The sequence below is a fragment of the Mycteria americana genome, chromosome 1, assembly GCF_035582795.1.
Source record: "Mycteria americana isolate JAX WOST 10 ecotype Jacksonville Zoo and Gardens chromosome 1, USCA_MyAme_1.0, whole genome shotgun sequence".
Classification (NCBI taxonomy): Eukaryota; Metazoa; Chordata; class Aves; order Ciconiiformes; family Ciconiidae; genus Mycteria; species Mycteria americana.
This window is the reverse complement of record NC_134365.1, coordinates 55412467-55439576: the sequence shown is the minus strand read 5'-3', so window position 1 is coordinate 55439576 and position 27110 is coordinate 55412467. Positions and strand designations below refer to the sequence as shown.

The 27110-nt window shown below is 46.2% G+C and overlaps 1 protein-coding gene across 1 annotated transcript in view; it reads left to right on the top strand.

The window, feature by feature from the left end:
• GRIN2B (glutamate ionotropic receptor NMDA type subunit 2B) overlaps positions 1-27110 on the top strand; it is a 168235-nt gene that overhangs the window by 27058 nt on the left and 114067 nt on the right. Inside the window, exon 2 of the mRNA XM_075498943.1 lies at positions 23333-23931. Coding sequence (XP_075355058.1) covers positions 23333-23931 — 599 coding nt within the window. The remainder of the gene's footprint in view (positions 1-23332; positions 23932-27110) is intronic.

The following is a 27110-nucleotide window of genomic DNA, read 5'->3' as shown; positions in this document are numbered from 1 at the left end:
GGTCTGGTGACACAGGAACATACTCTGTTGTTGTAGGAGACTATCGGGTCAGGTGGATGCATATGATGGAAGACAGGTGATCTTCACACTCCGTAAGGGAATGCAACGAATCAGTCATTTTGCTCAGCAAGGCTTCAGATGACTTACAGCCACAGCAGGTGAGAGAGGTGTGGCCGTGGTCACGACGTGACTGATAGACTCAACACTGCTCTGCACATGGAGAAGAGCTGGCTCACGTGACAGCACAGTTCACCCCAGAGAGTAACGCAATGTGCTTGTTTGAGTAGGCAGTGGACAGGTTATAAATATGCAAAATTTGGTATTATGGTGATATTTGTTGATTGCTGTTATTCTGACGCTTGGGAAAGGAAGATGTGAAGGTCTGTGCCCTTGATGGACTCTAACCTAAGCCAGTTAGAACTGGTCCCTCTCCCATCCAGGGCCTCACTTTGCTCCATGCATGTCAGATGAGAGCTGCCATTTTTGACAGTACATAAAGCAGCTCTGTATCATTGGCTGTAGGTGATTTCCAGCCCACTTGGAACAAAATTTTCTAGCCTAACCTGGTAACACAGTATCCTTTTCCATAATCATACAAGAGACCAGGGTGTTGGTAAAGCAGAGAGACTAGATTTCTCTGTCACTCTGGATACGGTTCTTCCCTCAAGACCCATGGTGGAGGGTCATAAGAAGAAGCTTTTGCTTTTTGCTCCCTATCAGTTAGGTCTTGACTCTCACTTGCTTCTCTGGTGCTGTCCCTCTGAAATTTAGACCCTCATTTTCCTGTCCCGTTCCTGGGCTAGAAGGTCTAAGCACTACAACTCAAACTCCTCAAGATGACCAAGGCTGTTATGGACTGACTTACTAAGCTGCTGGGCAGACCTGTGGCCTCCCAGCCAGTGGAGATGGCTTGCTAATGCTCATAGGCTGTATATTTTTGAGATGTTAAAATGCTAGCTCCACGTGCATTGTAGTGTGCACTTCCCCAAGCAGTCAGCGGACGCAGGGAGGAAATAATACAGATCTTGCATACACCCGTTGTCTGACTTCTCCCTCCATTTTATGGAGCCCTTGCCATGAGTTTTTTTAGTATGAGCCATGGGATGGGAAGCAAAAAAAACCCAAAACCAGAAAAGAAGATTAAGGGGAGCCTGTTCTACATTCTAAGAGTTAATTAAATCCTTCACTTTTGGAAGCTGGTGTTTCAGGCAGACAAAGGAAGATAAAATAACCCATTGCATGAGATTATTGGGTTTACACCTTAATATATTACCAGGCAAGATTTTACTTGTGTGATTTCAAGTTGAGGAATTTTAACTGTAGGTTTTTCTACTTTTATGTATGGAAGGGGAGAAGGAAGTATGCTATTAGTGTTTTTCTTCAAAGGACACTTTTACACATTATGATCCAGGGAGGAGCCAAACAAGGTCCTGCTTTTCCTATGTACTGCACCCTTTAATCATCTGAGACATACAAGGAGTTCTGGGGGGCTTGTAGTGTGGAGGTGGGTGCTGGGGAGGAGCAGAGAGATGTTTCAGCCGCAGAGGGGCCCGAAGGCACAGATTCACAGAGCGCAGTTTCCATGGCAGTGCTATGGAAACCAGGTTCTGCCGCTCACTGCTGCTCAGGGTGGAATTTAAATGCTTCACGCAGCCCTGGTACCCAAGAAACAGCAAACCTACAAACAAAACCGCACCAAACCTGTAGATGCCTCATCAGAGCACGGTTTCTCATTCAGCCTGTACGCCCTGCCTGCCATCGTGGGGGAGGAAAGGACAAGCAAGCCCAAATCAGCTAAAATTAGAGCTTGTTACACACCTGTGTCCCTGCCTCCATCTGGACCCCTCAGAATAGTTTTGGAGGTTCAGATAAATTTGATCAGCTCTAGGATCTTTGATCTGCTGTTATACGTGGGCTGCTGAATGCAGTCTGGAAGCTGAGTGGTTGCATTGCAAAGAGTGGGGATGCAGAGGGCTAAGGAAGACCCAAAGCAAGAAAAGCTCTCTTCTGCTCTTGGCTTATCTGCATGACCTTCTCTGAATCATTTGGGTTCCCCATGCCTCAGTTGCCCCATCTGTAGAACAGAGATGATAATGATACCTCCCCATAGGCTGAGCAAGTTTGACTTTACCAGTGAGTGCAAGCAAGTACTTGGAGGATTTGGGTTACTGTGAAACTTATTTAATGTTTGGAAAGTAGTTTGAGGCCCTCTGATGAAAGTGGTTAGAAAACTGCCAAATTTTGCCAGCTTCCAGATCAACAGCCCGTAAAAAGCTGTACTTAAAGCTTATACAGGCCTCACCCTCGTGTTCCCTCTGATCTGTATTTCTCCTGCAGGATGGAGCACTGGCATTGTGATGTGGCAGCACACAGAGACTGGAATACGATTGTTTTAGTAGCAATACTGGGACCATTAGGCCTGCAGTACCAAAAACATCCCTTGCATAGGAAGGGAAAGGAAGATAGTGTAAAGGTCAATCTTTGATTTTACAGCCTTTCAGTGCTGGCTAACTTTGACCAGTGTAGCTTGAAACCCAGCAATCAGTTTAGCCTACTTAAAATTCGCCAGTGATTTGCCTGGGATGCTGGTGAATATGTCCCTATGCCAGTAACCATGTCCATGCATCCCTTGGCTGGGGGGGGCAGAGTCAGAAGAAGCCATAGGAGGCAACCTCCTGCCCTCTCTTGTCCCACTTCTGTACCAGCAGTGCCAATTTTGGGCTCTGGAGCTCCTGGATGGCACCTCCCAGGGGAAGGTGGGCTCTGAAATTCCCTGGGTGCTGCAAGAACATCCCTGGGGCATCTCACCGCCCTCTCTGAGCTCTCCCTTCAGCCATCCCAGCAAGTATGGCACACTGCATAGGGTCAGTGGGTGCAGTCCACGCCTATGGTGAGGCACCAATTTCTGAGTGTGCCCTAAGGAGTGGAAAAGCCCATAGCCTCCTGTGACAGCACAGCCGTGCGGAGGGAAGTGCAGGTGCCGAAGGTCCCACACGCAGGTCCTCTGGTCCACCAGTTGCCTTGGGGAGTGCTCCCCATCTGGCTGCGTTTCCTTAGTGCTCAGAGAGAGCCAGGCAGGGGGGACGTAGCACCTCACAACCTTTGAGGGCTGTCAGGATGACGGTAATAATAAGTGATAACTTGCTGCAAGAGCTGTCAGCCTTATAAATACCAAGCCTATGACAGTAACAACAGGATGGGCCTTAGTCATATGTTGGGGGGAGGATCTTGGAGAATCCTTGGGGGGCCCTGGCTGTGTTGTCAGAGCAGCACCCCCTCGCTTGCCAGGGATGTGGGCGAAGCTGGGGCCATCTCTTATCCCAAGAGCAGCCTTCCCTTGGGAATCAGCTGCCCCTCTCCCCCTGCAGAGGAATTGCCTTCTGCTTAATAAATGTCTGCTTGTAATATTCTGAAACAAGGAGGCTAATCAAAGGCCCCGTTCTGTGGAACAGGGATGCTAAGTGACAAGATTAATTTCAGTAATCAAGCAGCTTAATTTGGACATTTTTTTCCCCTCTTCTCTGTTGCTGATGGAAATTGAGGCAAATCTCATTCTGGAGAGACACTCCTTCCCTGCCTGGTGGCACCACTCTCCAGTACTGAAAATGGTTGTGTAGCGATGGGAGGATGGGGAAGAAAGCAGAGAGGAGTAGGAAAGGGTCACAAAGGACGGTATTGGAGAAGGTGTGTGGACTGCTATGACTGATGTTTCTCGAGCATCTTTCCTCTGGAAAGCTCCCAAAGTGTTTTATAGACTGCATTGCAAAGGCTCCAGTCAGCACTGAAATGCAGTCATCTTGGCTGGATTGCAGCAAGTTTTTGAAAGGACATGGAAATTTGACTGTTTAGGAGAGGGCAGGCAGGCAGGAGGCTATGATACCACCAAAGGGAAATCATTAGAGGAGAGCCTGTGTGATGGGGTGGGACTTATCTGGAACACACCTGTGGCTGAAAGGTCTCACTCCTGCAATTAAGAATGAATCAGCCTTCATCCTTTAGTGATGCGGAGCCCTGAGAGCCCTTTTCCTCAGCTCAGCCAGAGCTGGTACCTCCAGCACAGCCTCCTGCAGTACGGGGACCCAGCTCTCCTCCATCTACCCAGCCATCGCTGCTGCCGCCTCACCTGCCCCAGGGCCACCCATGGGACCTCGCCAGACATGATGTCATTGAGCTCTGATGTCACAGCAAGCTGAGAATGTTTGTCGGTGAGCACTTAGGGGTGAGCACTCAGCCCATCTTGTCCCTTCCCTAGTGACAGAGGATGGTGGAGGCAGCCTGTGAGAGGGTTGGGAAAAAACCCAGAAAATGTGATTTATGGTGAGGCAGGACCCTGCTCTGGTCTCATGAGGAAACCCTTCTTCTTTAGTCGCAATTTAGACAGGGGAACAGATTCTCCAGGCGAAGCTTAGGGCTGGGTAAAGCCCCGGGGGGATGTTTTCTTGGGGGTAGTTTTGTGGTGGCCGAAGGGTGAGGGGTGGGTGTGTGGGCAGGCTGGAGAGGACAGTCCAATAATAGCTATTTACTCATTCAAACGCCTGTGATCTGAGGAAGCCTGGACAGGCACCCAGTGGCGTGTGACAGAGCCCTCCGGAGCGAGCGGAGGGGTTTTAAGGGAATGACGTCCTTGCCCGAGGCAGTGAGGTTTCAGGTCTGGCATCTTTCCATGCCGGCCTCTCCAGTCCCCCCCCGCCGTCAGCGTGCTCCTCCGGTGCTGGCACCTCTCTCACACGTCCCCCCTCTCCCTTTCACTCCCCGTGGGGGGCATCTTTAACTTGACTGCACCCCCTGCCATCTTCTGGCAATCAATTTTTCGGAGACAATCCGTGACGTTCCCGAACCCCCTCCTTTCCCTCTCCTCCTTCCCCTCTCTCTCTCCCTCCCGCTGACTTGTTATTATGTACTGCAGCTGCCCGGAGGATTTTTAAATAGACCCATAATCGCACAGCAGCTCCTCTTGGAAGTTTAAATATAACCTCCTTGTTAATCTCGCGTGTGGCAGCAGCACAGCACCTGGGGAAGGGAGGAATGGACAAGCAGTAACCCATGGCTTCACATGAGGGCTGGAGGGCTCAGGATTTTCTTTTTAGTGAAATTATCAGGAAATTGCCTTGTTTCTTTTAACCAGAATAGCTCTGAGGCTGGTGCAAGGTGCCAAACTGATGATTTTTGCAGCATGAAATTCTTTTCTTAGTTGCCATTGCAGGTACAGCACAAGGGAAGGCTGACCCACAGCTGCCCTCCCATTTCCCCTGGTTTGGGCCAGTCTCTTGCCCCTGCTGCAGGAAAGCCCCCCTGGCAGGCAGTGGGCAGCTCAGACCTCCTCCACCCTTCATCTTCCTGCGCTGAAGGAGGTGTTTAGAGAGATCAATAGAGAGCTAGGCAAAGATCCTGCAGATTACTTCCTAAAGTATTTTGTGGTAACGGGCTGATTTCACTCTCAGTTCTAGCTCTCCAAATAACTAATTTACCCCTTAGACTGGAGTATGGTTTGCTGAACATCATAGTTCGGTGACACTACAGAAGAGATCACAATTAATAATGGATTTTCCCAAAGGACCTGTTCTAAAAGGGCAAATCTAGTGCTCACTGGCCCATTAAATGTGGTGATACGCTTTCAAACAATAACTGTTGCCTGTTGCTTTAGGCTAATAGGATCCCTACTCTTCCTGCATCCTGAATGCAGCCATCCTCTCATACAAAGGGACGAGGGATGTGCATGAGGGATCACGTCCTAACTAGTTCTTGTGCTGCTGTTGAGGGAGGATCTATAGCTGGCTGTTCAGGGACATGGGTTGTATTTCCTCCAGTCTGCTGATCCGGTACATACCGGGAAGTTTGGTACACACCGACACCAGGAAGGTTGTTTCTCTACTTTATTTTCCTCCTCTGTAAAAAAAAAAAAAGAAGAAGGGGACACTGTAATTTAATTTATTTTGAGCAGTGCTATAGAAAACCCAAGTATTATTATCTGAGTATCCGGAACAAAAAATAGTACTATTGATGCTAAATTATCCATCCATTTTAATAATCCAGTCATAGTAATTGCTAGAGCTGGGGGACTAATTCACAACACCTAATTTATTCAGTGAATTTAGCTTCTTCTTCTGCTCATGGAATATCAATTGTGCGGATCATAATTTCCTCAAATTTATTTGAATTTATTCAGTGAACTTCTTGGAAAATATTTACTCTATGGATTGATACAGGCTGCATTACTTAATTATGGTTGGTCAGAGAGACCTATTTGGTATTGTTTCTATTCCCTTGTTGAATGAGCACACAAGCACTTCTGGCTTGAATACTTGCATACGAACATGGAAGATGTACACTTCTGCAAGTTTTTGCACATTTCCATACATGAATATGCAGATAAAACTCCTATACAGGAGCATTGACAGCAAACAAACACAGACGAGCCAGGTCTAAGCAATTTTGCATAAAAAATGTGAATGAATATTTTTAAAGGGCCTAAATTACCAGGACAAAAGTCTAATTTTACAGCGAAGTAACCTGGTCCTCGGTAAATGGCATCTTGAATGGCAATAATGGCGTGTTGAATCAGAACCTAATAATTTACCTCTTTGCCTCTTTCTACTGCTTAGTACAATGATTTCCTGTAGTAATATAGTCCCCAGCTTGGATAAGACTGTTTTTTTTTTTAACTGGCTGTATTCATGTGATGCTTGCTGAAAATGTGCTTGTGTCCTGCAGTGGTAGTGCTTGTCTGAATGGGAGACCGATTGTCTCGCTTTCATTAGTTATCCATTTCTAACCTGTCTCCCTCACTCCCTCCTCCCACATCAGAAATGAGATGAGGTGTAGTGTGGCTAATCTGAAACTTTCTAAGCCATAGAATTGTAGATGTTTCCAAATGTCTGGCTCTGGTTTATGGTGTAGGAGTGTGAGGGATCATGTTCATGAGGACATTTGGGCCCACTTGGGAGTAGAGTGATCAACGCAGAGAGGAATAGGGAACAAGCAGGAAGAACTGGACAGTCTTGAGGACTACAGTATGGAAAGAGGGTGAAATGCACTGGTGTGAAGTCCAGGGACATGCAGATGGGTCTACGGTGCCTGGTTTGGAGCCATATGGTAGAACCCACACTAGATGTGAAAGACTTGAGCAGCAGAAATTGTTTGGAGAGTGCAGCACTAACATATTTCTATTTCTTCCAGCTGGTCTGGGTGACTTTGCACAGTCTGGTGGCCTGTATGGGAAGATTCTTTACTTCTACTAATTGATCCTAAAAACAATGGGATTATCAGTTAGAAGCAAATGAAAAAGAGAAAAAGTGGGAGTATTATTTACTGATGTGATGACTGAGCCTTCGATATGAGACATCAGCATAAAAGGCAATTATGTTCCTAGGTGCCAGGCAGGATATTCCCTGCCAAGGTAGGGAAGTATCAGTACCATTGTAAAAGGCTCTACTGTAATTTCCTCTGTGTACAATTCTGCGTATAATTCCAGTTATCCCAATTAAAGCAAAATGGAGTCAGAAAAGTATCTGGTTGGTAGAGAGAGGGGAGAGCACATTTTACGAGAGGAGATTAAGACAGTGTACCTTATCTAACCTGGCAAAATGCAGGCTGAGAGAATATAAAAGGCTGCCCTCCATTAAAACAAGAGTGAGGGGAAAATACCCTGGCAGTAGGAGAGCTCTTCAAGGTAAAGAGCGACTAGGTATTAAATGGCCAGGAATGGGCTTCAGCAGAAAGTCATTGGTACAGCTAGGTTCTGCCCCAGTTTCCAAACTGCACAGGGAAAGCAAGAAACCTAACCCCTCTCCAGTGAGAGCACGATAGGTTCCTGAAAAGACTAATATGGAGAGGCTGTCTGGGAGGCCGGGGCTGGGACAGCCCTTCCGGACTGCTGTTCCTTAATTACATCAAACCCCATGTAAGCACTCTGAAAAGGACCTTAATTCAGTTTAGTTCAATTTTCTTCTAAGGGTTGCTTTAATTTGGAAGAACTGTGTCCATTCAAGGCTAATGTGATTTAATGAATTCATGCTAAACTCACAACTTTACTTAATTTGGATTAATTGTCCCAATCGTTCCTCAGCAGACAACCCTTAAGACATGTAGTAGAAATGGCCAAGAAATCATGAGCACTTCAGTCCTGCTTGTGATTCAGTTCTCAGCTGGCAAGAAGATTTTCTGACTGCAGAAGGCCTGAAGAAATACCAGCCACATCTAACATGCCTCTTCCTAGAGAGGTGCTGAGAAGGGTGCGAGCTCCCAGACCCGGTGTCTCGGCTGTCCTCTTGTGCTTCACCTCCCTACTGTGGGGGCCGAGCAGAGTGGCCGAACAGCCCGGGCTTATCCTTGTTTGGAAGGAGTATTAGTACTGCCTCATGGGAAGGTGGGCTGCGTGGGACAACCTGTCCCAAAAGGTGGAGTTGGCTTTGGCTGCAAGTGGCATTTGGCAGTAGGTCCAGGGGAGTGCTGACTGCTTGGCTGCGTGCTAAGGAGCTACCTGCGCGTAGGAAAAAATATCTTCTTTTAATTCCCTGAACTGCACTCCGTTGATTATCATTGCCAGCTTCCAGGAAAGAAAACGCGTTTCTCTGCAATGCTGTTCTAAGGGGTTTACAGCTCGACGGCGATGGGTGGTGTTATTTCAGTTACTGCTATTAGTTGGCACATCCTTATTTGCCTGTTTCTGGACAGCACATCATGAGCGGGAAATCTGTGAGCCCTAATCTGCCAGACTTTGGAAAGTGCGTAAGGGGTCACTGCCGGCAGGCCTCGGCAGCGGCCGTGAGCGGCCGGAGGATTTAGCAGTGCAGAGCGCGGCCGCCACCGCCGCACGGGAAGGGACCGTGCTGCCGTGGCTCTGCACGTTGCCATGGAAACAAAGCTGGATCCTTAATCGGGATGCGCGTGTATGTGGACGTGAACCCACCGTCTGCTGTCCTTTTGGCCTCACCTCCTGCTGCCCCAGTCCCAGCACGGTCATGGCCGCCCCACGCCCAGTGGGTGGGAGGGGAGATGATGTGGAGGAACCCTGTGGGGCTGGGGGGTGCAGGAGAAGGGTCCAAGGTGGGCCTGAGAGAAAAGGTTTAAGATGTTCCCTGGGCCCTGGGGAGCGGAGAACAACCTCTGCTGAGGCGGTGGGGGCAAAGGGAGGCCAAGGAGCAGGTGGCAAGGGTAAGTCTCCCATGGCAGCTGTGGTGGGAAGCACCCTGAGATATTGGGGTGCCCAGGTCCTGCAGGAAGGGAGTGAGTCTCGGGGAGGTTATAGCTGCTTGGCACGGTTTGTAGACCTTTAGGTAGCATTCAGCAGGCCAGCTCCAGGGGTGGTACAATCGTCTCATCACAAATTTAGCTCAGGGACTGTACTGAAACCACTCTTCACCTTCAGGGATCCAAGCTAATACTTCTGCAAGGTATTGTTGTACCTTCTGGGCTTACTAGGTTGTCCAGGTTAGCTCTGGCATCTCTGATGTGGGGCTGTGGCATTGCACAATCCAGGCATGGTTTTGAGAGGCCTGGAGATGTGAGGAGGCTGCTGTTGGGAAGTTGAAGCAATCGTACAATGTGCTTAAAACGAGCTTATGCAGATATGGGTGAGCAAAGAGATCTTGTCTATCGTATTCCCTCTGCATTGAGTACATCAGCTGAGAAGAAAAATTTGCTAAATGAAAATCTTTTGAGTTGTAATACCTAGCTCATTCAATACCTGGAGGGGAGCACTTCAGGGAAAACCTGGAAGCTGTAGCAAAAGCTCTTGGCACTTCAAGAGGCAGTAATCTCCCTTCTGAGTCCATAAAGACGGCAAGATGCTGTTAAACTCTGAGGAGGTGGTTTGGTGCAAGCTGTAGGATGGAAGGTGTTGCCCACTTACAGGCCTGAAAAATCCCCTACCAAGAGTTACCAGGAAGGGGACCGGTTTATGTCTACTGTCCACATCCCAGCAGGAGGGATTATGACCAGCCTGCTTGAAGTCCTCCTGCCGCTTCTGTCTGAAATGCTGCTCATCTTTAGTTTAGACTGTAAACCATTGGGCAGCATCGCTGTGCACTGTTAAAATGTTGCTGTCGGTATGCTCAGAGGATTGAGGGCTTCCTTCGTCAAAGTCCAAGACACACAATTGACCTTGTGTAAGGAAGTAAACTGCCCTGTTTAGAGGAGCCCTGAGAAGGGTTGAGTCCAAGGCCGGGAGGGCTTGTATGATTAATCTCTGCTGAAACAGACATGCTGGTGCTTATGGAGTGAAATGAAAATCTTCTGGGGACCCAACAATTTGTTTGTTGCCTAGCAATGAAATAGGAGAATTATCAATGGGCTGTGCAAAGTCCCCCACAGCAGACAGCTGAAGGGGAACTCGTAGCCCTCAGAAAGCTCCCTCTAAAAAAGGGGATTTAGGATCCTCAGCCCTTTATGTATGGGTGGAGTATGTACATTTTAAAACATGCAAATATGTAAAAATATTGCATACTTTTCCTTCTTTGGATATCCTAGAGCTACATTATAAAGAGAGATTCCATGGGAAGGAAGGCTAGTGAGGGATATCTGTAAAGGCCATGTTTTCCCACTGATGAATAGAGAGCTTGTGTCCATAGCCTACTGCTGAATGCACAAGGAGCCTGACCACATCCTCACTTCCACCTAGAAAGTATGGCATGACTTTGAAGTTAGTAGGATTAGCCTGATGAGTGAAAGGAGAAAGAGATCTACTATCAGCCCTTAGAAAATACTGGGTAACATAACAAGAGCAGGTGGACACCAAATGAGCTGTAGAGCACTGGGTTGATATCTCCCATGCAGTGTGCTTCATTCACCAGGCATGCCCACTCTGCAATGCTGCATGCCTTGAAGAGCACTGATGCCAAGATGATGAACGTACATAGTTCTTAAACTCTGTTTCTTCTACTCTTAGCACAGAGAAGAGGAGAACATCCTCTGAGATACAGGGTGCACAGCGACTGCTGCAGGTTCCTATGCAGTGCAGACAGATGCATAGTGTAGGAATGTACATATCCTGCATCCATTGAGATAATGAAAAGGTTGAGCTTCTTGCATTAGCCACCAGACTTGAAGGAAAGGTTCTCCAGCTCAGTACTTCTCAGGAGGCAGATATTCAGAGGTTTTGCACAAAAAGGAGAAAAGGCGCTTCTTCCTACTAGCCAAAAAAGTATCCTGAAGCTAGATGACTAGAGTGATGACTTTGTCTCAGCTTCCAGAATTGCTTAGCTGCACCCTGAAATAAACCTTTCTGTGGCTATTCCCTTTCCACAAGTATTGCTTCTTCTGATCTGCCTAAAGGAAAGACAATTTTGGTTTGCGTTTTTTTTTTAACCCAGATCATCTTGGTGTATGTTAATTAGATGACTACTTGCCTCCATGAAAGATGAGTCCTGAAGGACTGTACTTTGTCAGGAAGAATAAAGTCTGTTAAAACCATGTCTCCAATGCTTTCACCCACAATCTGAAGGCATGCAAGCTTTCTTCCTCTGGGCTGTGGCCAGGGCTGTGTAGTGAAGCAGCCTGTGTAATCCTTGGCTTCTCTCTGAGAGCACTAACCAGAGGCTTAATTAGCTCTGAACGCATGTGTGGTGATGTAGACGCTAATCTTCAGTAAGGCTGGATTGCACCATCACCTCATTTCATGGGGATCATTGTCAGATGCTAATCCACTTCAGGTGCTGCCAGCCTGAGTTGGAGTGGAACTGGCATATTGGAGATGAGGCAGTTTGCCTATCTTGAGTCATCCTGCATGTGTGTGTGTGTATATATATACATATATATATATACACACACACCTGCATGCACTGAAGAACCTGGAGGCAGCTGTGTGCAGGAAGACAAGAAATAATAAGACAGAGTGATACAAAGCGGAAGAGAAAAACAAAGCATCACAGCCAACGGCTCTTCCCTTGCAGGAGGTGCAGTCCTGGACATGGCTTTTTCTTTCCCCTCTCATATTCTTTGTTCATCTTTTGTCACGGGCCCTGGCCAGGCAATGTTCGGACTGAATAGCTCATTTCTCCCCAGCTTGCTGTAGCTCCTGCTGATGCTTCCATCTACTTCCCACTCCCCTGTCGTGCCGGAGTGTGTGGTTAAGAAAGAGGACAGACAACGGGAGATGCAGGAAAACAAGATGCATCGGCTTTGCCTTTGAGTTAGTCAAAGAGCTATTTCTATACCTTACATGCCTCACCCTAGCTTTTATTCTCTCAGATGCTTTTGTTACTCTTATTATGAACGGCCAGCAGAGGCAAATTCTTTTGCTGCTCCATCAATCCCTTTCTCTGCTGTGCCGATCCTCGACAGAAAGCTCAGTGCCTCATGTGCATGTGTGATCTTGAAAAAGATATGGCAGTTCAGTCCCAGCCTTGGGTTTTGTTTAAAAAAGTACAAAGCCTAATATAGATAGAAAAATTTGAATTCAAGTACAAAAAGAGCATCTTATTTATTATGCTGCTGCTTTTAAGTTATGTCAAGGGCATATTGAATATATAGATGGCACCTTCTATTAATGTGCAGGTAAGTATAGAAAAAATAGTGAATTCAATTATGTGTGCTCCGGCACAAAGTTAAGCTGACTAGAAATGGGCTCATTGACTTTCATCGCCCAAGCAAAAAGAAATACAGAACTGAAACTCATAGCACCCTTATTGCAAACTCAGATAGACTGATTCCCTCTCCCAAATCCTCTTCTTCAAACCCTGAGGAGTGTAAACGTTCATGTGCTTAGACCATGGAGACGGATATAATGGTCCTTACAGCACAAATCACTGTAGGAACCATGAATGTGAATTGTTTCTGGAACTGTGGGGAGATTGCAAGCTCTAGCTCTGCAAGTTTCCTATGGTCCAGTCTTTTACCAAGAACAACTTCCAATTCATTGGAGTTCAGAAATGGCTTTTCATTGAATAGGAGGTTTGGCACAATAGGGGAAAGTCTCATAGCAGCAAGGGGTATGGCAAATGGCTGTTAATAATCAGGGCAAAGAAAAGCAACGAAAGAGCTATGATCCCAATACAAAATAATAGGAAGCAATAATTCAGCAGGTGTGGATTTGGCAGAACATCCTGCAAATGTTTGGATGGGCATGTATGCGTGCAGGGGACTTCATACATTTGTAAGTGTTTTTGTCTGTAAAGCTGTAGGAAACCTCCTGTTGAGTTTCTGAGACTTAATAGATGGGAGCTCAAGAAGAACATTTGAGGAAGGAGCTTCTTTCCTTTCTAATATCTGTGTAAATAACTCCATGTGCTTTATTGGTCTCAAAGTCTCCACAGCAGGGAAGAGGAGAATCAATAATCGTTTAAAACTTTGTGAATCAATTAGATGAGCAAGACAGGCATGACAGCAGCTTTCCAACAGAGGCACTGCTCACTGGTTGATTAGGAAGGAGAGCTGGGTAGAAAGGAGGTAGGTGCTGCCATGCTTTCATCCATCCTGGAGCACGAGAGGTAACTAGCTATGGCCAAAGCCAGCTCTGATGGGGATCAGGCCTTCAAGCATGACAAATGAGGCTGCATATTGAAATCCTTATTGCTTGTTCCAGCCAAGGACTCTTGTAACACAGTGATACAGTCGCTTTCCAAAGCAGGGGCTGAATCCAGAGTTCAGGTCCAATGGTTCAGGAATCCACCTCTGGTTCTTCTCCTTAGGCTTAGAGAGTCCCCAACGAGATCTGAACCAGAAGGAGTGTCACCACGGCACTGCAGGCCAGGATTTGAACTAGTTCACTCTCCTGATGTGGCAGCTCTACTGGACCTGAGCTGGAGTTTCCACACAGCGCTAATGCATGGATACCTTAGGGCCAGCTCACGATTTCTGTGCCTCCTGTTGGCTGGTGCAGACATACATGTTACATGCTAGTGAGGCAGCTGCTTGCCAGCAGCATGTCCAAACAAAAGTGGACCAGGGTACTGTTTCTTCATTTTATGCCCAGGCTCTTTTATACTATTGTGACAGTATAAGGAAGGTGGTAAAATCTCTCTTAAAACACACCACACACAGCTGCCTTCTCCCCTGGTGCACAGTGAGGGTACAACATTGCTCCTGTCCCAGCCCATGCTGTAAAACACGGGTTGGAGTGAGCTGGGGTGAGTCAGGTTTGGGAGAGCTCAGGGCAGGGAGGAAGTGTACTCTGAGCAAGCAGCACCTCCTTTCCAAAGTGATAGGATCTGATTTGGAGGGTGCAGTGAAGGGTAGTGTGGATCCTCATGGTCTCAGAAAGCTGTGAGTATGAAATAGCTGAATGCTTACTCCCAGGCTCAGGAAGAGAAAAGGTGGGATCACTTCTTTCTGAATTTTGGGGCTGCCTCACGGCAGGAAGCCAGTGACCTGGGCTAACCGAATAAACCCCGGTATTTGTGGGACTGAATCCCCAGGTAAGAGCGGTGCATGAGCGCAGGGAAGAAAAGACAGCAACACATACGCTCCGCACCTTCCTCTCACACCACAGAGCAAAGCAGCACCAAGGAGCACGGAGGCAGTCAGGAACCAGCCCTGGAGAAGGAGGCCTGGGCGGGCAGGATGAGGGGAAATCTTGACTTGACTCCTGCTTGCCCCCAGTTACCTGGCACAAGAGGTCCAGGCGGGTGGGCCGTCAGCCCCCCTCCTCTTCCCGAGCATCTCCGCAGTCCCAGCAAGCTGAGTCCAGGCTGCCGGGGGACGAGTCCCTCTTCGGGGTGAGGGTAGCGGCGCCCGGCCCCAGCCTTCGCAGCCCCGGCACCGGCGGGCGGTGCCGCAGCCCGGGCAGGGCAGCGCTGCGGGGAGCAACGCGGGGCCGTTCCCGCCGGCTGTGAGGAGCTACCGGCCACGGCCGAATTACGCGTGCGTGGTTGCCAGGGAAACGCCGCTGCTGAACTGGGACCAAAGCGGTGGGAGCCGGCCCTTTTTTCTTCCTCCTTTTTTTCCTTTGTCTTTTTGTTTGTTTGTTTGCACTCAGAGCATCAAGTATGACCCTCTTAGAGAAGAGGCAGCCAGGTATGGGGCAGTGGAAAATCTGGAGCCTGTGTAATCTAGTCAGATATCAGCTCTTGGTTTTGTCCCCTTGCTAGAGAGCTCTCCCATTTTAAGTGTTTGGAGGTTTTTTTTTGTATTTTGTAGTTTTTTCTTTTGAGTAAGAATGTTATCTATTTACTGCTGGGCAGACAGTATGAGGCTGAAGCCTTTTACTGCTCCTTGCCTTAAGGAAAGTGGAGGGCACATCTACACAGGCTTTGCCTTCAGCTCCTTGCTCACTTGCACTCTTGAGGCAAGCTAGCTCTGATCCAAAGGGTATGTAAGCTATATCAATGCACTGAAAATGATCTAAACTGGTTAATAAGGCCAGCCTCTAAGAAAAGATTAAGTCCTGGCACAACATTACCTTAAATTGGCTACTTTTCTTTGGCTGTGCTCTGGCCAGCTCAGAGCATGGGCACAGCCAGCTACACTCTGTCCATAGAGGCTGAGTGGCATCATCAGGACTGCAGGTGCCACATGTTAGGACGCAGAGCAATGAACAGCCTTGCCCACAGAAGGTTAATGCTTAAATAAGCAATGCAGAATTTGAGCAAAAGGGCGTATCACTACTTCATGAGACAGAAGGGGAATGGAGGCCCTCAGAGACACACTCTGACCTGTCCACAGCTGGGCCACAGTGAGAGATCTTCATCTCCTTAGAGGCTCAGAGGCATTGGATGCAATGCTGAACTTCCGGGGCTTATCTAAATAGACTCTGTGAACCTTTGGAGGTTCAGCTCATAATAAGGTTTGCTCATAATAAGAGACCAAAGGCATACTTGATGAAATGGAAGAGCAGTTAATTTAGAAATGATAAAAAGAGATAGTATTTCACCCTGGATAGTTGATTTGAGAAATTTATTCAATGACATCTTGCCAAATACTGTGACTGGACTTTTTTAAGAGTGCTGGATAGTTTTATGGCTGCTATTTATTAATATGGCTATATCAATGACATCCCATTCAGCTTACAGTCAAAATTCAGTCCTTAGTCTGGAGGGTAAGACAGCCAGAAAAGAAGCCCCAGGCAAACACCATGATGTAATTGAATGGATGAGTAATGGGGCAGTCTGACTTTCCTCTAACTGGTATGGGCTGGCAATGTCAGGATATTAAGCCAACCCAGTGGGCTTGTCTGAGCTGGGACAGGGGAGCTAGGCCTGGGCTGTCTAGATTGCCAGTGTGGTATAACATGGCACCTGATGGGAGGAATCTACCCAGAGTGACCAGTGGTTTAATCCGTCCATTTAAGCTCATCAAACAGGGCAACACACACATACGGAGGTGAAAATGGAAATGCAACAAGCCTGGTGTGAAAACTGTTTATCCTGGCAGCTTGCTTACTTCCATTTCCCCTCTGTGGAAAACTGCTGGCATCCATATGTGATGCTCTGAGAAGCTGGTATGGCATACCATCATATACTAGCCTGCTTTGACCATGATTGTGTATAAAATTCACAAATTCACCGTCTCCTTAGCCAAACAACCTTTGTGGTTTTTCTCTGAATTGTATACATCAGACAATGGCCCTGGTGTGTTGGACTCTTTCGTCTTTTTTATTAATTGCATGTGGTATGGAGTGAATCCATCCCAAAATCAAGATTACAGAATCTAGGGTATCTTGTGTTTCCTCTGTTGCAAAATGCTTAGAATGAATGATTTCTGTAGACCCTTAAGTGGAAAGTGGAAATCACTTGGCTGTTTTTAGCCCTTGAGTCATCTTTAATCAGAGACCTTTTTATTGCAGCTCTCAGGAACTCCTTGGTGCTGGAGCACTTACACAGTTGTCCCTGGGCTAGGGCTCTGCAGCAGATCTGTTTCCACTGCTACAGAGAGATTAATGTCCAAGCCATGACTGGGATCTGTGTATACGATGATACTTATATGTATAGTTAATGTCATTATACATGTGAATCTTGGTACATTTGTTACTGTTTACCAGGGTAATAAAATTGAGCTACACTAGCAACTTTAGATTTCTTATAGCAATTATTCTCAGTAGTCACCAGGATCGTGGCTGCCGAAGAAGACCTAGAGAGTCAACAACCATTCTCTTAATTGCCATAGACCTTCTTTCTTGGCCACTGGTATGCCCTGCCTAGCAGGGACCAGAAGGACAGCAACACACGCTCCTGTAAGAGAGGGCTCTTACAGCCCTCCACTAATTTATCACAGTATATCCTTCCTGCCTTTCCATCAGTGGGGACACTGAACTGGGTCTCTCCCTTTCACTCATCCACCAATTTCTGTAATCACTTCTCTGTAACCATCGTCTCTGAGCTATGTATCCTTCTGTCAAATAAGGCCAGTGTGTTCAGTAGTTATTACGAGAGCAAGGGAGGGAACTGATAAATGATACAGTTATGTAAACCACATTTCTGCATCTAATGAATTTGAACTTCCCACTGACGGCACGTTCCCAGGGCAGCTCTCAGGATTTTCAACAAGAACGATCCACTCATCAGTGAATCAGAGCACTGGGAAAGGATTGCAGGAGGTCATCTTCTCCATCTGCTGTGCAAGCCAAAATCAGTAATAACCCAGGGAACCTGTTCCAGTAAGACAGGAAAGTTTTGAAATCCTACTAAATAGTATCAACTAGGCAGAGAGTCATTAAGAAATGACGCAGTCCAATGTGCTCCAACCTTACTTTGAGTAGCTTTTGCTGTGAATATGTGTATTTGTGGAAATGTGAGCATGTATGTGTGTGAGACACACAGAGATGCTGTTCTAGACGCCAGTCGCACCACAGGGACATTGTGGTAGGGCTGTAGTGTCACTGTGTTCTCATAGTCCCTACTGCAAGCACTCAAGGAAAGGACTTGCACAGGATGATGCAGCACGTAATATTAAAAACAGAGTTTTATTGTACTGAGTTGTTGAAAACTAAAGGAAAAAATTAAATGTGGGGAGAAAAAACAAACAGGCAGAAGATCTCGACTGGAGGCTAGCCTGAGGCAGTGATACATTTGTGGTAAGAATAAACAGGAGTAAATGAACACTTAAGCAACAAAGATCCTGATTTCCTGTCAGATCTGTTATAACAAACGAGACTCAGAAATATAGAAAATTTAATTATAAGACTTTGAATTGTTGTGGCATTTTCCATCACGAACAATAAAACTCCCAGTGAATCAGGTATCCCACCAGGACTGTGACAAATAGGTACACAGTGGTGTCTCAATTTTGAAGAAAAGAAATACATAGGTAGGGAAATCAAGGTCTATGTTTTACCAGAAGTTATTTGGTGCTTGCTCACTCCTTTTTGCCTCCACAAAATGTGTGGTAGGCAGGGCTGAAGTCTAAACAAGAGGCAGCCCTATGTGATTTGTCTGTAGGTCATAGAGGAATTTTTCAAATCAAGACTGTACTAAAGACACACAAACAGCTTTTCTTCTAAATCAGGAGAAGGAAAAGAGGGCTTTCAAAAGTGATAGTGGCCTGAGTTGTTAGGATCTTACAGGATCCCCTTTGCAAACCAGAATGGAAGGGAAGGGCAGACCCCAGTTGTTAAATTATGGCTGCACAGGAAGCTTAATGCAGCAGCAAATGGGGTTAGATATACTGCTGTTCCCAAAAGCCTAATAAAAAGGGGCTGCTCCCAGAGCAGCACAAATCGTATTTCTCCTGCACCTGTGTGGAGATAGCAGCCTAGGACATTTTGCAAAAACATGGTTTATTTCTCCAAATCTGAGGAGCAAACACATGCTCTTGAATTGCTCCTCACTCAAATTCCTTGTGCATAACTTGACACACCTGGCCCTTGTGGGGCATGGCTCTTGGACTGGAGGTAAAGGAACTTTCCACCATTAGCAAAAATCTGTTCAGCGCCTGGCAATAGGAGGATGGCGCGCAAAACCAGATTGCATTCAGATAGGTTGCATGGAGGAAATGTAGCATGCTGATCTCCTCACTCTCCAAGTCAGCAGTTATACTATGGCTTGGTGGAAGGCTCTCTAGTTCTTCAAGATGACTGGCCCACTGCAACTGTTTTTGGGGATCCTGCGTCCCTCTGCTTTAGGGATGTTCTTGAGTCTGCCCCATGCCAAAAAGCAGTTTTGCTCTGGGTAGTAAGATGTTGTTTTTAAGGCAGTAATTGCTTTTGCTTGCCTGGGGAATCCAGAGAGGTTGTTAGGAAGGAACTTGTGAGAAAAGCACCCTGGGGACCTCTCCTACCACATCTGAGGTAAATGGTTCATTAAATGGCAGTGATTGGTTTCAACTGGTGCAGCTGCTGGAGGGCTCCTCAGGGAGTCACCTGCAGCCTTGCCAAGGGCCTGCATCCTGACTGTGGTGGGTCAGACCTGGCCTTCATGCAGTATTGGCATGGGCCTGCCCTTGAGAGACAGAAGGCACTGGGCAACTTGGAACTGGTGGCAATGACACTTGGTCGCTCCCTAAACCTTGTGCCACCTCCATAAACCCTCTTCCATCCACCTAGGAAATTGCCAGCCACCAGTCTCCAAAAGGAGGCTTCACCGTGAGTGCTTTTGCACCTTCACCATGTGCAACCCAGCCTCCTTATCTGAGGGGTTAAACGTGCAGGAGGGGGAGGCAATATTTGTCCCAGCAGTGGTAAACTCAGAGCAGATTTTCTGTGGGAAGCCATCTGTCAGCTGGGGAGTGGTGCTGTGTCAATTGATCAGCTCCACCTCCAGCTCAGCTCTGCAAACTACAGATCCCTGACCTTGCAGGGTGACAGTGGGGGAGTACTAGGATCTTTGGAGGCATTGAGATCCTGTAATGGAGCCTCTACTCTTTCAGACTGGGTGAGGGACATGCTGCAGCATCTTGCTGTCTCTTGCAGCAGTTAGCTATGGGGAGCCTGGGCTTGCAGGTGAAAGGGCGGTAGGAGAAAGACAAGCTTTTTTCCTGTAGCCAGGGGATTGTATTTCATGTGGACGATGTCCAATGTAAGGGACTCCTGCTTTGAACTCAACCTATCCCTATCCCAAACTTAAATCTGTCTCCCAGTGGCAATGCTGAACCACGTTTTGGCTGTTCCAAGGTGAAAAAGGGAGGTGGAGAGTGTGAAATTTCTGCAGGAGAAAAATGGGAGCTTCTAATGTTCTGTAAAGACCTTTAATGTCTGGAGGGGTAAAATATTCCTTTTTGGTTTTAGACTGTAATAAAGCAATAATGATTCTATGTGGTATATGTGTGTAAAAATGGTAAAACCTCCTTAGACCTACCTCCTAATTTAAAAGCTTTCACTGTAACACCACAGTGAGGTCAAATTCCTGCTGTCTGATAGCCCTGTGGTTCTCTGTCAGCTTCTCAGTTCAGCTTCTTCTCTTTTTCCCTGACTTTCCATCAGGTGTGGTCAAAAATAAGGAGAGGAAGGAAATTGTGGCTCTCAGGCATTTGTCTTAGTTTGCTTTTTGTCCCCCAACAGGCAGTCACTGAGATTCCCATCCAGCTCTATCAGCAATTCTCCTGATTTATTATGAGAGGGACACTTTCTTCTCTGCTGTTGTTCGTCCTTCTTCCCTCGCCCCTCTCTTTTCTGAGTGCTGAGTTGGTTAGGGAATGAAGAACATTTGGCTAGCTCAAGTACTGGGGTGATCAAGTGCCAAGAGACATCTTGGCAAGCCAAAAGCTGGACTGGCTTGCACTTCCTTAGTGCTCTCATTTTGAATAGAAGTTGCCTCTTCTTGCTGCTTCTATAATAAAAATGCAAACAGTTGTTCAAGAGCAATTAATACATGCACAGCCAAGTGGTCTGTGCTGTTTGATTTAAGGAGGGGTGCTTACATTTCTTGGTGGAGAGGAATTGTTTAGCTGGGTTATGATAAAGCTATCTATTTGGTGTATTGATTTTTGATGTTCTGATACACTTTGGTTAGTGAGGAGCTCCGAATTTTCTCCCTGAGTCTTTGGGGCTGAATTCCTTTCAACAGTTGGGCTGTGCACTCACATGGAATGAACTGCCAGCCGGTGCTTTAGCTGGAGCATCTGACCCTGTTTAAAATCATGGGGAGGGCAGTACCTCCTGCACCTCGCTATCACGCCTACTAACTGCTGCGTGTGTGTGTGTATGCAGCCTTGAAATACTAGTGGATTTACCATTTCCCATCCCCTAGTTGTCACTGAAGAAAGCACCCAGTATTTTTGCAGACAAGACTTAAAGACACTGTGTGTCAAATGTTCCTGTAATTCAATAGCCAGGTGCTTCAGATCTTACACTCTCTGCTAGAAACTGTGGAAATTCGCAGTCAATTCAGAGGTTCTTATGCATAAGTATAGAAAAGCTTTTGTTGAATTTAATATAAAAATAAATACTAGTCATCAGTGTAGCTGTCTTGCCTTTTCATGTTACAGTAAGGCTGAGTCTTTGCACTCTAGCATTCAGTTTGCTACAAGTGGCTTTCAAAGGCACAGTGCAATGAAGGGTATGGGAGATGCTTGTTCAGGCTTTCTTCAAACTCTGGCAGATGCTGTGACAATAGTTTAATCTTTCCTCTGGCTTTCCTGATTTTCTCCATAAGCTTCAAAGATAAAAAGTATCTTTTTATTGGTAGAGTAAGTTATTTTCCTGAGCACAGTTCTGGGAGAAGAGGGTGAATTCCAGTGATAGAAAGTATGAGCTGTTTGCCACAGATTGACTGGGTCAGTTGCTGCTCCTGTTTTTTTAACTTGTCTCCAATTTGGTGCTGCCTTCTTTTCCTTTTTCTGTGTACATTTTTTTTTCCAGTGAGCAAAGAGTAGCCCTAAGAGTACTTTCACAAGTGGGTGCTGAGCTGTATGGAGGAAATGAACAGAGTTTAATCACCAAACCTCATAGAAGAGGCATGGGGATCTGGGAGCATGGACTCTTTTGTACAAGACATGACCCGCAGGGAGTTCAGAAAAGAGAAACAAACAGCTTAAGGCTGGATGCAGGATCAGACTTTTTTTTCTGGAGTTGCTGAGCTATGGCATATTTTGCCAATAGAGGAAATGGCTATAGGTAATCAAAACCATGACTAAAGAAGGGATGGATGGATGGATGGATGGATGGATGGATGGATGATTAACTGGCATCCCTGCTGAAAAACAGCTTTACCTGCCAGGCTGTAGGAGAGTGAATTTGGTAGAGGCCTGTTCTAAATGTGAATATCTGGAGGTAATGTCTTGAGGCATTTGCACAGTGAGTTTCCCCAGGCGTAAAACTCCTGACTACCTCCTTTTGGATCTCTGGTGCAGCTCTTCTGGCTTATTAAAAGAAGACGAGACTGCTATCTCATTCCTAAAAGTGGTGATTGGATTTGGAGAACTTTCGTATTGTAATGGGAATCTCTGCAGAGAGATACCATTTAATTCTGCCTTTTTTTTTCTGTGTGATCTAATCCTACTCTACATAAGTCAGTGGGAGTTTGCAGTTGATTTTAAAAGATAGAAGATCAGTCCATACAAGAGCATATTGGCAAATGCTTTTTCCATTCCTTTCCATCATGAATTGGGCAAAACCAGGGATTTGGATTTTACTGGATCTGTCACAAATTGAAAGCCTGGTATCTTGTGAAATACCAGGAAGAAAAATGCTTACACTATGCCATTGGAGAGCTGAGATCTGTACAAAACTCCCTTGGAGTCTTGGAGGTTATAAAATGGTACAAGTTCTGATTCTTGCAAAGATGAAGTTGGTATGGTAGAAGGATATGAAAGCAATACCAAGAGAAATATTGAGCTGACATTTCTCTAAAACATGGTATAAACAAAACCCATGATAGTTTAGAATTTTATTTTTTCCATTTTAGTATGTTTTATGTTGTTCTGAGACTGACCCTTCACAGTTGTAGCACTCTGTGCTACTGCTTGCTTTGAGAGGAGCTTGCAGTAGAGATTCTCAGAGCTATTTGTGTCCAATGGTTTTGCCTACTCCAGTTGTACTTCAGTCTGGATACTCAAACTAGAGTGACTGTCCCAAACTAAATCAGTATCAAAGCTGCTGTGTATCCTGCTTATACTACATATAAGGTTAAGATAATCACAGGATTAAAGATCTTAATTTCTGCAGCCATGGAATATTTTGTACAGATTCTCTTTTTCTGTCTTCACTTGTGTACCACTTGTTCCCTGCCTGTTAGAATCATGCCTAACATTTGAAACCTTTAAGTAATTTCAGCAACCTGCCTTTAAAAATAAAGTAAGGACAGCTGGTCATAAAAAGGCTTTTACTTCCTTCCCACTTGCTTCACTTAAATTTTAAATTTTTAAAAGTTATAAATCCTTAAGCCTTGGCCAAGACATGAAGTGTAAGATTCTGACTGCGTGCCTCCTCCTCCATGCTCAATGGGTTGACTAGGAATGCTGTTTATTTCCTTTGACCTATTCTTGTTTTCTTTTTCTCTCTCTTCCTCTCTTTGACTTCGTATTCTAGGATGAGTCATCCATGTTCTTCCAGTTTGGCCCATCAATAGAACAGCAAGCCTCTGTCATGCTCAACATCATGGAAGAATATGACTGGTACATCTTCTCCATTGTCACTACTTACTTCCCTGGTTACCAGGACTTTGTGAACAAGATCCGCAGTACCATTGAGCACAGCTTTGTGGGTTGGGAACTGGAGGAGGTACTCCTGTTGGACATGTCCCTGGACGATGGGGACTCAAAGATCCAGAACCAGCTCAAGAAGCTCCAAAGCCCTGTTATCCTCCTCTACTGCACAAAGGAAGAGGCCACCTACATTTTTGAGGTGGCCAACTCTGTGGGTCTGACAGGCTATGGTTACACGTGGATTGTGCCCAGCCTGGTGGCAGGGGATACAGACACAGTGCCATCCGAGTTCCCCACCGGGCTCATCTCTGTCTCATATGATGAATGGGACTACGGTCTTCCTGCCAGAGTGAGGGATGGAATAGCCATAATCACCACGGCTGCTTCTGATATGCTGTCTGAACACAGCTTCATCCCTGAGCCCAAGAGCAGCTGTTACAACACCCAGGAGAAAAGGATTTACCAGTCCAACATGCTCAACAGGTAAGGGAAGGGGCTGGGCCAGCCTTACAAAAAGAGAGATCAGAGAGGACCTCTGAGACCAGACCTGCTAGGGCACGTGGTGCTTTGGGGCAGCAGGTGGTGTTGGCCAGATCCTGGGCAAGGGGAGGCGTGCTGATGGTGGGACCCATGTTGCTGTGCATCATGAGTGCCAGTATGGTCACCCCCTTAGAAAGCCTCCATACAACACAGGGGTCAAGCCAGCATGAGGAAAAGTAACAACGAAGGCATAGTGCAAAAATTTGAGTGTGCCCCTCGATGCACAAAATTTTGCTTTTATAACACCGCTGAACTTCTTGGAGTGTCTTTGTATGAATGGTTCTGTAACTCTCAGGTGGGCTCTTGCTGCAAGCAGTGGGGATGTTTGTATTGAAATCTAGAAGGTGCCAGGTTCTGTTCCAGGCACCAGCAGTATGTGAACGGGTGTCCTTTATAGGTGATGGTTCTGTAACCCACCTGAAACAGTTTCATGGCACCTGTTGTCTGAGGACCAAGTGTCCTTCTGCTGTCCTTTAGCCCTGAATTACAGGAGAGAAGGAAGTGCAGAGAGATCTGGAGAACTAGAACTTCAAAAAGAGCTAGAGTCAACAACTCTGCTCAGCTCCTGCTTTATACTGGAAGCTTTTGAAGCCCTTGTGTGTCTTAAGGATCCAGTTTACCTCAAAGAGGAGGACTTGTGCTATCACCCTGCTCATTGGCACCTTGTTGGGCATTGTCTGTAGGGTGTTTTGGGTCCCATTCTCTCTTGTGCACATTATGCAGAGAGCCTAGGCACCTCCATCAGAATGGCAAGTTTTTCTAGGTGGAAAAGGGCATTTAAAAATAGGGAAACCTCTTTGAATAAACATCTTCTTTTGATCCAGATTCAGATTTCCTTAAGAAACAGTGCTAAGATGCCTGTTTAAAGTCATAGAGGAAGATGCCTGTTTAAAGTCATAGAGGAAGCCTGTGGTGGAACAACCTCTAGAACAGCATTCTGATTACTACATCTTCCTTTTTGTCCCAGCTGGAGTTTTAGTGTGTCGCTAAGCAACCCAGATAATTAGACACGGGAAGAGCTGGGGGAGGTGGTATCTGCAATTAGCCAGATGTCCCCTGACCTGCTCAGCTGTCATTCTCCAGTGTTTTACATATAAAATCCTTGGGCAGGTTGGTCCTGTTGTGGTAGGACAAGGGGAAACCAGGCAGTAGCCATTGGGAGAGGTGGCCACACAGAGCTCAGCATCTTTGTTCATTTGTCATGATGAATCATGGAACAGTGTAAATGTGATGGATTGGTTTGTGTGCTGTGACCCCGCGCTATCAACTGTACTTAGCAGATAGAGCCACTGGTGAACAAGAAAGCAGATTTTGCTTTGCCTGAAAGATGGGGACTGAAAGAAAATTCTATTCTTTGACCCATTATATTATCCCTAATGCTATCTGCTATTTGTTCTTTGTCTCTATGATCCATTGGCATATTACCAGGTCTTAGCGCCTTTACTTCCTCTTCCCCATACTGGCTTTTTGCTGTCTGCAAGTCTTGGAACCACCAAAGGTGCCCAAAGCTTTTATCAGTTTCCTTCCCAGCTAGGCTAGGGGTAAGGAATGTTTTCTGCTGCTTTTTTGAGTCATCCCTGGAATGATTAAGCAGGGAAATGATATTCAATATATACAAAGTTATCAGAAGTAATATCAAGGCAGGCTGTTGCTCTACCTTTCCAAATGAATAGGGATTACTGGGGGGAGCTGTATTGTGTCTTTTCAGTTATCGAGAAAACAAAATGTTGTCCCCTGCTATGTGATGCAGCATTCTGCAGAGACCTTCTGCTAATTAGTTCTGTTGACACTGTATTATCCTGTGCATAACATCATACCCATATAGCTACACTGCTTCGAGGACCCAACATAATCTCTCTGCATAGCACTTTGTGTTGTATAGAAGTCGCCAGCCTCAGAGACTCTTGAGTCTCTAGATATGACAGTACTGTTGTGCAGTGTAGATATGCCCTGAAGCCTGGGCACCCCCCATGAAAGCAGTTCTTGTCACTTTTGAAGATATTAGCTTTCTTCTCACCTTCATGGCCCAAATCATGCTGTTCCTTCTCCCTTGTCTGCTTTGGGTACAGCATTCACAGGAATGATTGCAGATACGTGTACATATACGCAACTTAGTTTGGGTACTGACATCAGTCTTGCTGAGAAGCAGAGTCAATTAGTCCATGCCAAGCTCCGTTCTGCCACTGCCTAGATTGCTGCAGGCACCTGAGCTAGCTCAGAAATAATTACACCGTGTTGCAGTTGCTTCTGTGACCACAGTGCAAATATTCACTTTGCGCCTCACACAGCGCTGGCCTATGCTCTGCCAGCCTGGGGTTCTGACCCCCCAAATGTTTGCACCCTGTCTGTACTTCCAAGTGAGGTGATTAAAAAGTGTGACTTCAGTGAGTTGGCTGCTTGGTTTTCTGTTTAAGTGACATTACTTGTGGACACCTTTTGATGTGTAAAAGCTAGTGGAATCTGAAGTAAGCCATTGCTTTTACAAATCCAAAGGTTCAATAGAAATGTGATAGCCTCAAGCTCAGCCTCACAGCCTGGAGTCTGGGCAGGAGGAAAGGTAGAGGAGAGGGAGAAGAAGTGGAGAGAAGCAGACATGAAGATATGAGTTCACCTCACTGAACCAAAATCCACAGAGATTAATGGCTGTAATCTGTGTTCGTACCTTCAAGTCCCATTGAACTCGCTGGAATTTACTGCGTGCTAAGCTTTAAACCTCTCCTGAAATGCTTTGTCTGTCTGGGGTATTACAGATTCTGCAGGCTTGGCTGCTTCATACCTTCCCTAACCCCCTCCACCTACTAAGATCCCACAGCACTTGTGCATTGTGCACAGCAGGCAGCAGCAATACCTGCATGTCTAGGACATGGTCTGGCTCTCTTTGGGCTGGACTGAAGGTTCTGGAAAACTAATTTTAGTCCTGCCCCGGACCCGGCAATACTATATTCAGCCATCTGCAACTTACAGTTCCCCCTCCGCATGCCTACACAGAATAGAGAAATGTATGTATGTGGGCTTGATGTCTGGGGAGACTGCAAAGTGTATGTGACCTCAGATAATACATCACCATGTAGCTGGTGTTTCAGAAACTCTTGAAGCTAATCCAAAGTGGTCCAATTTGCTTC